The sequence below is a fragment of the Labrus bergylta genome, chromosome 2 (genome assembly GCF_963930695.1).
Source record: "Labrus bergylta chromosome 2, fLabBer1.1, whole genome shotgun sequence".
Lineage (NCBI taxonomy): Eukaryota > Metazoa > Chordata > Actinopteri > Labriformes > Labridae > Labrus > Labrus bergylta.
This window is the reverse complement of record NC_089196.1, coordinates 22,885,696-22,897,105: the sequence shown is the minus strand read 5'-3', so window position 1 is coordinate 22,897,105 and position 11,410 is coordinate 22,885,696. Positions and strand designations below refer to the sequence as shown.

General features: G+C 37.8%; 1 protein-coding gene across 1 annotated transcript; it reads right to left on the bottom strand.

Moving 5' to 3' along the window:
• Positions 1–7,095: 7,095 nt before the first annotated feature.
• On the bottom strand, positions 7,096–9,259 carry LOC110006108 (GTPase IMAP family member 4-like). The gene is made up of 2 exons (XM_065949301.1): positions 9,137–9,259; positions 7,096–8,590 (listed from the first exon to the last, which is right to left on the bottom strand). The coding sequence occupies exons 1-2, from the start codon at positions 9,144–9,146 to the stop codon at positions 7,533–7,535; spliced, it is 1,068 nt and encodes a 355-aa protein (XP_065805373.1). The 5' UTR covers positions 9,147–9,259; the 3' UTR covers positions 7,096–7,532.
• Between the last annotated feature and the right edge of the window lie 2,151 nt (positions 9,260–11,410).

The following is an 11,410-nucleotide window of genomic DNA, read 5'->3' as shown; positions in this document are numbered from 1 at the left end:
TGAGAAGTCATTTGTATTTCATCATTTTTATTTTATTCAAATGCATGTTTACTGTACTTACTCTTGACTTGGATGTAGCCTGTTGTATCCAAGGGAACCTGATTTCTCTGGTGTTATCATGAGGCTGCAGTCCTGCACCTCTCTAGCTGTCTCTCTCCACTGTCTGTCTGTCTGTCTGTCTGTCTGTCTGTCTGCCTGTCTGTCTGTCTGTCTGTCTGTCTGTCTGTCTCTCCTGTCTGTCTGTCTCTCTGCCTGTCTGTCTGTCTGTCTGTCTGTTTGTCTCTCTGTGTGTCTGTCTGTCTGTCTGTCTGTCTGTCTCTCTCCACTGTCTGTCTGCCTCTCTGTCTGTCTGTCTGTCTGTCTGTCTGTCTCTCTGCCTGTCTGTCTGTCTCTCTGTCTGTCTGTCTGTCTGTCTGTCTGTCTGTCTGTCTGTCTGTCTCTCTGCCTGTCTGTCTGCCTCTCTGTCTGTCTGTCTGTCTGTCTGTCTCTCTGCCTGTCTGTCTGTCTGTCTGTCTGTCTGTCTGTCTGTCTGTCTGTCTGTCTGTCTGTCTCTCTGCCTGTCTGTCTGTCTCTCTCTGTCTGTCTCTCCTGTCTGTCTGTCTGTCTGTCTGTCTGTCTGTCTGTCTGTCTGTCTCTCCTGTCTGCCTGTCTGTCTGTCTGTCTGTCTGTCTGTCTGTCTGTCTCTCTGCCTGTCTCTCTGCCTGTCTCTCTGTCTGTCTGTCTGTCTGTCTGTCTGTCTGTCTGTCTCTCTGTCTCTCTGTCTGTCTGTCTGTCTGTCTGTCTGTCTGTCTCTCTGTCTGTCTCTCTGTCTCTCTGTCTGTCTGTCTGTCTGTCTGTCTGTCTGTCTGTCTGTCTCTCTGGGGGATAGTGATGGGAAGTTCGGCTCTTTTCAGAGAGCCGGCTCTTTCGACTCCCAAACGGCTCTTAATTTAGGATCTTTTGTAGCCTCATATTTTAGCTTAACTTTGCAAAAATGAATGGTTTGTGTGTTGAAAACCCTTTTGCGTGCATTTATTCTGTTACAAAAGCATTCTTACTCTTGTTTAATATTTTAATCAAACTTGTAATTGCACAAATACAAAAATGCAAATACAAAAAACTGCAAACAAATCCACTGAAGGATCACCCCCATTACAGCATCAGCTGTAGGATTTCTCCTAGCAGCATCTCCTGTAGCTCTTTCATCAAAGAGCCTCCAAACAGGTTTAGAAATTTTCAGTCCATGGCTGAACAAAGAGCTACAACCAATTCCTTTACTTTCTGCACGGTTACTGGCCATGCTGGCCAATCAAAACAAAGTTCTGCCATGAGCAGAGCTGGAGCTTACCCACTGTGAGAGCTAATCAGCGAATGAAAAAAACTGGAAGCCGGCTCTCACTCGATGAGAGTTGGCTCTTCTGATTCACTACAAAGCATCGGCTCTCAGAGCCGCATCTTTTGAGCATGACACATCACTATAATGTTGAAAGGAAATTAATCTAATGGATATCAGTGATGTGATCAACAGTAACATGAATTCAATTGTCACAAATTGTAATTCCTCAGAAAATAAAGATTCTTATTATGATATTGACATAATTTAGGTGGAGGCTTCCAATATGCTCTGTGTGTTTTCTGCGTCTTCCTGCACTTTTTTGTCAATCTTTTTATTTTTTATGTAAATGTTTTTATTGTGCATATAAACATTATATAAATCAGTCTAACATCACTCACTGTCCTGCTCCTCACAACACTTACAGTTCAGTGTACCAGACGAAAGCTAAATTAATGTTCAGATATAACTCCGCTCCTTTTCTCTGCTCAAGAATTTAGATGTTAACGTCTTCATAACATTTCTAATGGAGGAAACGCCTGTGATTGGTTGACGCGCTCTTGTGTTTGGTGGTGTTTGCACTGCGGACATTTCTTGTTTCCATGGTAACCCGCCTTCGTGGAGGCTGACTTGCAATTTCTAAAATAAAGAAGGCCTCTAAAAAACGCATTCAATCTTACCTTGACGAGCAACTGCATAAATTCAAAGTAAATGATTTATATTTTAGTGGATGTAACTTCACAAACACAACATTTCTACTGCTCTTTAGTTTAGCCTCACCTGTTGTCAATGGTAAGACAGAGAAGGTCATGCAAAACGTCTGAAATGTTTTTTAGGTTGCTATTATTATTATAATGTTGTCGCATTAGCCTACTAAGCAGAACTAAAACTCATAAAACCTTTCAGATAACTAAATGTTGAATATGTGGAGATCTTTTCTCCTCTCACCAATTCTTTTGTTCATTTTAAATTTACAGATGTATTTCAGACTAGGCCTATATTGGGCCCCAATCCCATTTATTCAGTCATGAGAACTTCTTTTTTCAATGTGTAAGCATTGGTTTGGGGTTTATAGCTTGAAGAGATATTGATCACAAAACTCAACTTTCCCAATATGCCAAGTGTCCCGCTTTACCAATACTCACCCTAGGTTCAATGATAAGTTAAGTATTTAATATCTGTGTAACTCACTGTTAATTCATACAAAGACAGTCTGTTCTTAGGGCACCAATGACTCAATCAAACTTAGCATTCCTCGTTCTCCTTCATGAAGCATGTTTGTGTCTCTTTGTTGGTTTAAAAAGTTGCAGCTATGGTTTTGACTTTAAACAGGATAGTGTATCCGTCAGAATATACAGAATGAAGGATGATGTGATGTGTGTAGTATTCTATTAAACTGCCTTGTGGTCCAGTTGTGTTTATTCACTGTGACATCCATCATCGACAGCAGTGGAAACACGGTTGGATATCCATTCAAGGACAGGAAGGATGTAATGGTAAAGGATAAACATTTGTTGTGAATTGGCTCTATACAAATAAAGACTAATTGATAAACAGAAACTATCTGGCAGAGAACGTTGAACTTGTAATCAGCCGCTCTTGTTTCTGAACAAGGTGCTCACGTCATCCACATGCAGGTGGAGCATTGGCAATTATCACGACAAGCACAGCCCGTCTAACCTTTTATACATCTGAAAATCTATAAAGAGACATCAAACCAGCAGTAGGAGTCTTTGCTGACTTTACAAACCGTACACACTTTTAACAAAAAGCAAGTTTTCATTATTAAACCTTTCAACAATATCTGAAGTTTAACGTGTTATGACTTAAAGTTATAGGCTACTCTTTACTACTCACAACTGGAAAATTCACAGAAATGTAAATCCAAACACCCTCATATAATATAGGCTAATACAAATCAGGGCTATGCCTGGTTAACCAGACCAGCCATTGTTTACAATTTAAGTTTAAATTTGTCTGATGTAACTTTATAGAAACAATGACATGAAGTATTCTGCCAGATGGCAACTTGAAAAGGCACACAACCTTGTCAAGGGTTGAGTGCCGTCTCCATCCATTCTGATTCATATGCTGCTTTAGTAAGTTGGCAATAATGGGTCTACCAGAGGGGATAAGGTTCTCAATTTGTTTGTTGAAAGTTTAGTGATTGCTAGTGATGCTTTCAGCGGAGGCCTCTTGGATATTCTTCTTGTTTACTCTTAACCCATTCTAAAACTTTGTGATTTGTGCTTTTCTGGTGTTAGGCTGACAGCATTTGAGACAGCATTTCCAGCATGGCAACCACCGAAGCCCCTTTCAGTCACCAGTGAGCCAGATCACTCAGGTTAAGTCCACTATTATTTCAAGTTACGATGATGCAGTTTATTCCCTGCAATCGGGGCACAACAACGGACTGTTTGCACCCAAGACCTCTGTGCATGTAAACTAGTACATTGATGTTTTTTTGGCCAGTATTTTCTTCTGTGATCTTCTGTTGTTATTGTGATTCTGAAATACACATAGCAATAATAAACCTGCAAATATTATCTTCATAGCATTGTGTAATGCAGTGGATCCCAATTAGTGGGGTTTAGGACCCACACCAACCCCTTCATGATTAATCCTGACCCAATATCGGACATATTCCATTCAGTCAGACTTTATGTAGCCTAATTAAAAATGTGTATGTGGGACTTCAGACAGTACCGACATGTGAAAGAACAAATAACCTTTTAAAAAATAGCCCACATGTGCAACTATTCTTTTAAAAACTCTTAGCATATACAGCAGCAGGACAACAGTTTTTACACACAGGGGTCTTCATGATCAATATAAGAGAGAATTTATTCAGAACACTTTGAGATTTTATGTGTTGTATTGTTTGTCACAATGGCTCATCTGTGGGCTCATTAGACTGTCCTATAGACTAAAATACTTTAAATGGATCTCGTTCAGTAGGCTACAGTAGAAAAAAAGATAAATGCCCACAGTTTAGCTCCTAAAGAGTGTTCTTTGAGAAGTGTACAGCTTTTTCTGTACATGCATGCATTTAGCATGGGTCACACATTTTCCCCACCTTTAACCTGCGGACTCCCATCACACCTCAACAGGGCCACAGACCCCGGATTGCCTTCCTGTCATTGCGCATTGATGAAGTTATTTGTGCAAAAGAAGCACCAACCAAGAATTGAATGCATAAATTAACATACATTTCCAAATCTTACATTTACATTATCAAGATCAAATCAAAAACATACAGGATGCTGTAAGGTCAACACATCTTAAAGGACAGAATTCATTTAAAAAAAGATCCTGACATTGTTGACGTTGAAAATGCATTCATGACCTGTTAATTGGTCATCTAAACTACCACTCATCAACTGTCATGATCATTACTTAACCAACATCCCAGTTCAAACCCTCTGAACTGTACTTTGCGTTTCCCCTGCTGAATCTATTGTCCTTTCTGTTTCAAATGAATCATTATGAGACCTTTATTTGTATGGCTCTCACATGTTTATCTGGGCTCACTCAGTTCTAGGAAATCCCATTGGTTACCTTACCACTTACCCTCCACTTCCTCAGCATTTACAAGAAATAGCAGCAGTTCTTTCAAGAGCCACATAACACTGTGGACTGGGTCACCTATTAAAGGCAAATGGAAAAGCATGTTCCAATGTTTCCACAGTAGGCCTAAGAGTTTATTGCATTCGACGCCATTAATGTATCTTGGTTAGCAGTGACTTAATGTATTCAATAAAAAATGTAGTCAGTGTTTCCAAACATTTAAAAATATCATGTAGGCTTACACATTGTTGAGTTAGGACTGGTCAAGTTATTGGTAACCAAGTGAAAACCTATAACTGTCTCATACGGTCGTCAGTTCATCACTGACAATATAAACAATGGATGAAGCCAACATGATGTCACCCATTGGGGTATGAAATGACTTATTTAAATCCTCAAGTTCAGAATTTGGCCTCTGTCATTTTAGAAAAATGTAGTCCAAGCTTAGTTATTATAATAGATAAGATGCACTATAAAGACCAAAACCATATTTAAGACCATCTTTGATTTTTTTTTAGTCAGCCTCGAGCAGCCACTGGACGAACTGTAGTTTTTAAAAAATGTTTGGACACGGTAAGGCAAAGACTGGTTAAGTTAAGATATTCATGGTGTGAATTTATATTCAAAGTCCAGTTTGAGTTCTGGTTTCACAGGAGGACTCAAACTCGACAGCAAAGTAAAGTGTTGTTTGTATCTTTTCTGCCGATTCAATCTTTAACTCTTCATTTTCATGAATCCATACATCCATGTGATGTACAAGCAAAGGTTAATACCTTTGTATACGTTTGCAAACGTAAGACCTTTAGACAACACTGAGACATGGCTGGGTGATAGTGGAAAGCCAGAAATGTTGAACACCGGTTCATTCTGATAAACTGACGGCAAGATTGGCTGAAGTCAAACATGCCATTAGTACAGAAAATCCACAATATCCAAGGTCCTTACATTTTAAAGAGGCTCATCATGGCAGCGGTAACTCAAAAAATTTCAGTTATTGATCATATACTAAGCTCAATCAGAGCTTTCATCAAGTTGTCTTGGTTTTTTTTTTTTTTTTAGTAATTTTGAGTCATTTGCTTGTATATTTAGTCACTTTTAAATATTGTAATTGTCTTCTGCCTTGGTATCATGTATACATTTTGACGTTTAAATTTCTTTGTTCAAATGTGTAACCTTTTTACTAAACTATGTGGCTCTAAACCTTTACAGGAAGTAGCTTGGTGGCCATTTTGTATCTGCCCTGATGAAGGCCTATATGGCCAAAACTTGTTTGCATGTTTTCATGAATCTATAGCCCCGATGAATTAAAGGCTTTTTATGCTTAACCCTTTGAGTGCCTCAAACTTCTTCAAAAGCTTCTAAGTTGGATCCCCTCACTGAAGAGCACCAGAAGGGCGAATTATCCAAACCTTTTTCAACACCCATGCAGCACTCCATGCAACTGCTTTTTGACTGAATAATTAATCTAATTTTGCACACAGCTAGTAAAATATAAAATAATTTTACCACAAGATGGCAGCACAGCCTGTAAATGTAAAAAGGACCATTGGGAATAAAAATATTCTGATTTAATGTTAGAAAAATATGGTAATTTAATAAGAATATTTTTATATCAATAACTAAATATATTGTTGACCGTAAGTCACTATTTTAGACTCCTCTTGTTTTTTGCCTTAAATATGTTTCCTTTTGTGATTGATATTTTTCAACTAGATTCATTTTTAATTTGCATTTTGTATACAAATTGAAACCCTGTAATTCCACAACATGATGTTAACATTTGATCCTATATGTTGTGGTTCAAGAGGAAACATACATCTGACTATAGCGTTGTCACGTCAACAAAATATCAAATTGTGATACAATTCTCTAAAAAAATCAAATATTGATACCTCGCAAACAACAGTGGAAGTCAAGGCACCCAAAATACGGTAACTTATTGTTTATAATTACAGAACAATTGCAAGTGAACTCCTTCAATGTGTTAATTCAACAAATTGACAACATTTTAATATTGTCACCTTCTTTGCACTTTGTCTATTTGTAATAGACATTATTATAACTTTGTCATCTTTATGAGATGCAAAACCCCTTGAGAAATGTCCGTATTTACTACGACTTTTTTGTACTTCTGTTGTGCAGTGTGGGTGGAGGGTATATTTTCCTTATTTACCAATTACATTCCTGATTTAAATATAACTCGGAGAAAGATTAAGTCTGATTTTCACATCTTTATTTCTTTATTTTTTTAACACAATTTTTCTTGAACATGCTTAAATGATCTACATAAGAGATGACAGGAATTATTCAAGCTTGGAATGATCACAGTCATTAGATTAAACAGGCTTTTCATACAAACATTGGCAGAGGTCAACATATCTGAAGAAAAGCCAAAAGGTCATCAGATGACAGTGAGAACATTTTTAGCACATGATGGATTACAGTAAAGCAGAGAATAAAGCACCATCGTTGAAAGACAATAATAATAATTAAGTCAAACTTAATGTTTGTAATGGATTGAAATCATTTGAACCTCTAATGAAAACGTACAATAATGTGGCATAGTTGGAAAATACAAATCATTTCAACCTTCAAGCAGATAAGATAACTGTGGGCAACAATGTTGTTCTCAACCACATGATAGTGGGACCGCTCACCAAAACTTGCCTTTCAATACCGTTCCAATACCATTAAGAAAAGCTTTGCCATGTTTTACCAGACTATAGAAAGGATTAGACCCCTCCGCTTTGTCTCTGGCCGCAGATTCATGCTGGTTCTGCAGATTTTGCATCTTGTCTTTCAGATCACTGTCAAACGTTTTCTTTAATTCACTCAGCTCTCTTTCTTTTTCCTCTCTCTCTCTCTTTCTCTCTGCTTCTCTCTCCGCCCTCTCCCTCTTTCTCTCCTCTGTCATCTCCTCCTTCTCCCTCATCCTCTCCTGTTTCTCTCTCTCTCTCTCAGCCCGGAGTTCATCACTGATCCTCTTCATCTGTTTTTTATACTTTTGCTGTACTTCCCTCTCAAGTTCTTCTCTTTCTTTGCGTATTTGCTCCTCTTTCTCTTTCAGGATGCGTTGTTTCTCCTCCTCGATTGCCCTCTCAGCCTTTTGGAACATCTTGTTGGTGTAGTGGCTTCCTCCGTTCTTCTGGACAATACTTCTGATCTTCTGGAGCAGCTCAGTGACCTGAGAGGGATCTTCTTTTTTATTATTGAAGACATGGTACTGGCCGTTACATCTGTTCACGAGCTCCAGCAGGTCTTGGTCATCATTTATGAAGTCCTCAATGGTTTGGTCTTCAAGTTGATCCCCCCTAGTAAATAGAACCATGCTGTATCTGTCTGCTGCCTCACCAAAGATTTCTTGAATCCTTTGCACTGTCTGCTTCTCTTCTGGAGTGAATCTGCCCAGTCCGATGACCACCAGGAACACATGGGGTCCAGGAGAAGCATAAGAGATGCACTGGCTTAAATCTGCAGTTGTCTTGTCCATGCCAAACCTGGTGTCAAAGAGACCTGGGGTGTCAATAACGGTAACCTTTTGTCCATCTACTGTACCTCTGCCCTTAGAACAGTCCACAGTCATCGACTTTGAACTAAACTTGGACTCAAAGCATGGTCCTCCCAGTATGTTGTTTCCAGTGGCACTCTTTCCAATGCCGGTTTTCCCCACCATCACCATTCTCAGCTCCTGGTTATTTGTTCTGCTGTATCCTGTGTAAAAGAGTGAGGATGAACTTTAATGTACATGAGCTGTTCACACACAACACAGAAGGAAATTTCAAACACATTTTCAAGACTAACTTATTTAACTGATATAAAACTGAAGAATCAATCAAGACCTTGCTCTTTGTTATGTTACAAAACAGCAGGTAAAATACCTTACTTTTTGGTATATTTTCTACAAAGACCCAACATTAATCCATCATGAGCACTAAGCAACATTTAGCAAAGTTACAGTGGCAAGAAAAAACTTAATTTGTCAATGTAATCTCTTTATGTTTCCCTTTCAGCATCGTCCCTCCCTTTTCTAGACAATGCCTCTCTCAGGTAAGAAGCAGAAACAGAACCAGACTCATGTCACAAGTTTTTTGTTTTTTTATCAGTCATCAAATGCCAAAGAAACATTTTTTTTGTAACTGAAAAATCTTAAATGTACTCCAACATTTCAGATGTAAAAAATAAGCATAAAGAATAAGATTTGATTAACTGCCACAAAATGATTGAACTTTAAGTCATGGATTCATTGTCATGACTTACCTGCAGACATTTTCAGGTTGTAGTAGTTGTCAGCAACGTTCAAGCTGAAAAGAATAGAGAAGAAGGTACAGTTGAAGTGAAGACACTGAGTTCTGAGTGTGTGCTGTCGCTGCTTATATTCTGTCTCTGTGCACCAACCCACTAATTGCTTGTCACAATGAAAGTGAAACTGTGAAAGTGAAAGTAAAGCTTGGTATGTGTTGCCATGAACTAAATGGCCACAGTCACAGTGATGTAAGCAAGCCGCCTCGTGCAGTTAGCTAACCCTTAAAATCATTTAAATGTCATAAATGAAAATAAATAAGACACTTTTAAAGCTTGTAGCAATGAAAATATGCTTTTTTATGTTTACATTTTGAGGTTGAAGCTAATGTTTCTGTTTTTTTGTTTTTTTACCGCACTGTCCCAGCATGCAGGCACATGTCTCACATAGTTGCCTTGTGAGCATCAGTGTTAAATGTTTAACTATTTCAGAAGTGTTAATTTGACTCTAGAAAGTGTGGAGCTATATAAACCCTGAAAAAAGGTTGAAATCAACTCTGTGGGCGTTAATTCAACACTGCACTTGTTGCTGTAATCATCAAGATCAAAACATTAAAAGGCGTGAAACGTGTAATGTGTGTAATGGATCTAGAATATAAAGTTTCCCTTTTGAATTAAATTACAGAGGGCAAAAATGACTTTTCCACGATGTTCTAATTTTTTTAGATGCATCTGTATGTTTTAAATTATCTCAGAAAATAGAAATCTAGTGTGTTTTTTTGTAAAACTTATGTACATAAGATATCAATGTGAATCCTGTAAGGTCAATACATCAAAAAGGGCAGAATTCCTTTTAACACTTAAGAGCTTCACGTTGAAAATGCATGCATGACCTTGCTAATCTTAACTGCAACTCATCAACTGTCATAAATATTATTTAACCAACATCCCAGTTCAAACCCTCTGAACTGTACTTTGCGTTTCCCCTGCTGAATCTATTGTCCTTTCTGTTTCAAATGAATCATTATGAGCCCTTTATTTGTATGGCTCTCACATGTTTATCTGGGCTCACTCAGTTCTAGGAAATCCCATTGGTTACCTTACCACTTACCCTCCACTTCCTCAGCATTTACAAGAAATAGCAGCAGTTCTTTCAAGAGCCACATAACACTGTGGACTGGGTCACCTATTAAAGGCAAATGGAAAAGCATGTTCCAATGTTTCCACAGTAGGCCTAAGAGTTTATTGCATTCAACGCCATTAATGTATCTTGGTTAGCAGTGACTTAATGTATTCAATAAAAAATAAATTAAATCAGTGTTTCCAAACATTTAAAAATATCATGTACACGTTGTTGAGTTACTGGTCATGTTATTGGTAACCAACTGAAAACTTATAACCGTCTCATTAGTAGAGGAACAAATCCCCCCAAAAGGCTTTAGTTTTCAAGATACCCCTACCAGAGGTAGAACAAAGTACAACCATATTTTTTCATAACTTGAACATGTCTAGTTTATGAAACGGGTGGTTGAGTTCTTAGAATTTGAATATACTTCATATAGTCTATTTGTATATCATCCATACAGCCTGTTGTAGTTTTTTAAAGCAATTCAGTCATATAAAGATGGTGTGTAGTCACCATATCTCCTGCTTTTAAGAAGAACCCTAGTTACTCCAGAGGATACACTGGATGAAGGGATAGTTCTTATAATACCATAAGTATGAAAAAGTGTTTAAAAAAAGCTACAATAGCTATTTTTGTTGAATGATTTATCAGGCAACCAATGGAGCTGGGATACAAAACAATTCTTATGATGGCATAAATCTGTGTGAGTTGAATTCGGAAAATAATCATGCAGACATTTTTACAAGAAACTTCTTTATACACTTATTTTCCCTCATTTGATTTTAAATGCTAATTACAAAGGATGATTTCCACTTAAGACAAAATGACTGTGAACCTGAGAGCTTAACACTGTGCAACTAAAAACCTCTGTGTCACACTAAGCATCCCCTGGGGACAAAGTTTTACCTCTTACCTCACAGGAGCTTTAAGAAAACGAATGCTGCAGAAAATAACCATCAACAAAGTCAACCAACCAAACAAAGATAACATAAACAAATCAAGACAACACAACCAAATCAAAGAAACCACAAACAAATACAGACTACAAAACTGTATATTGTACTGTAAATGGTACACAGCCAAATGTAGAAAACACAACCAAATATATACAATAGAATAGATTGCACACGGCAAAAATTTACGCAGGCATCACAATTAATTGTTCA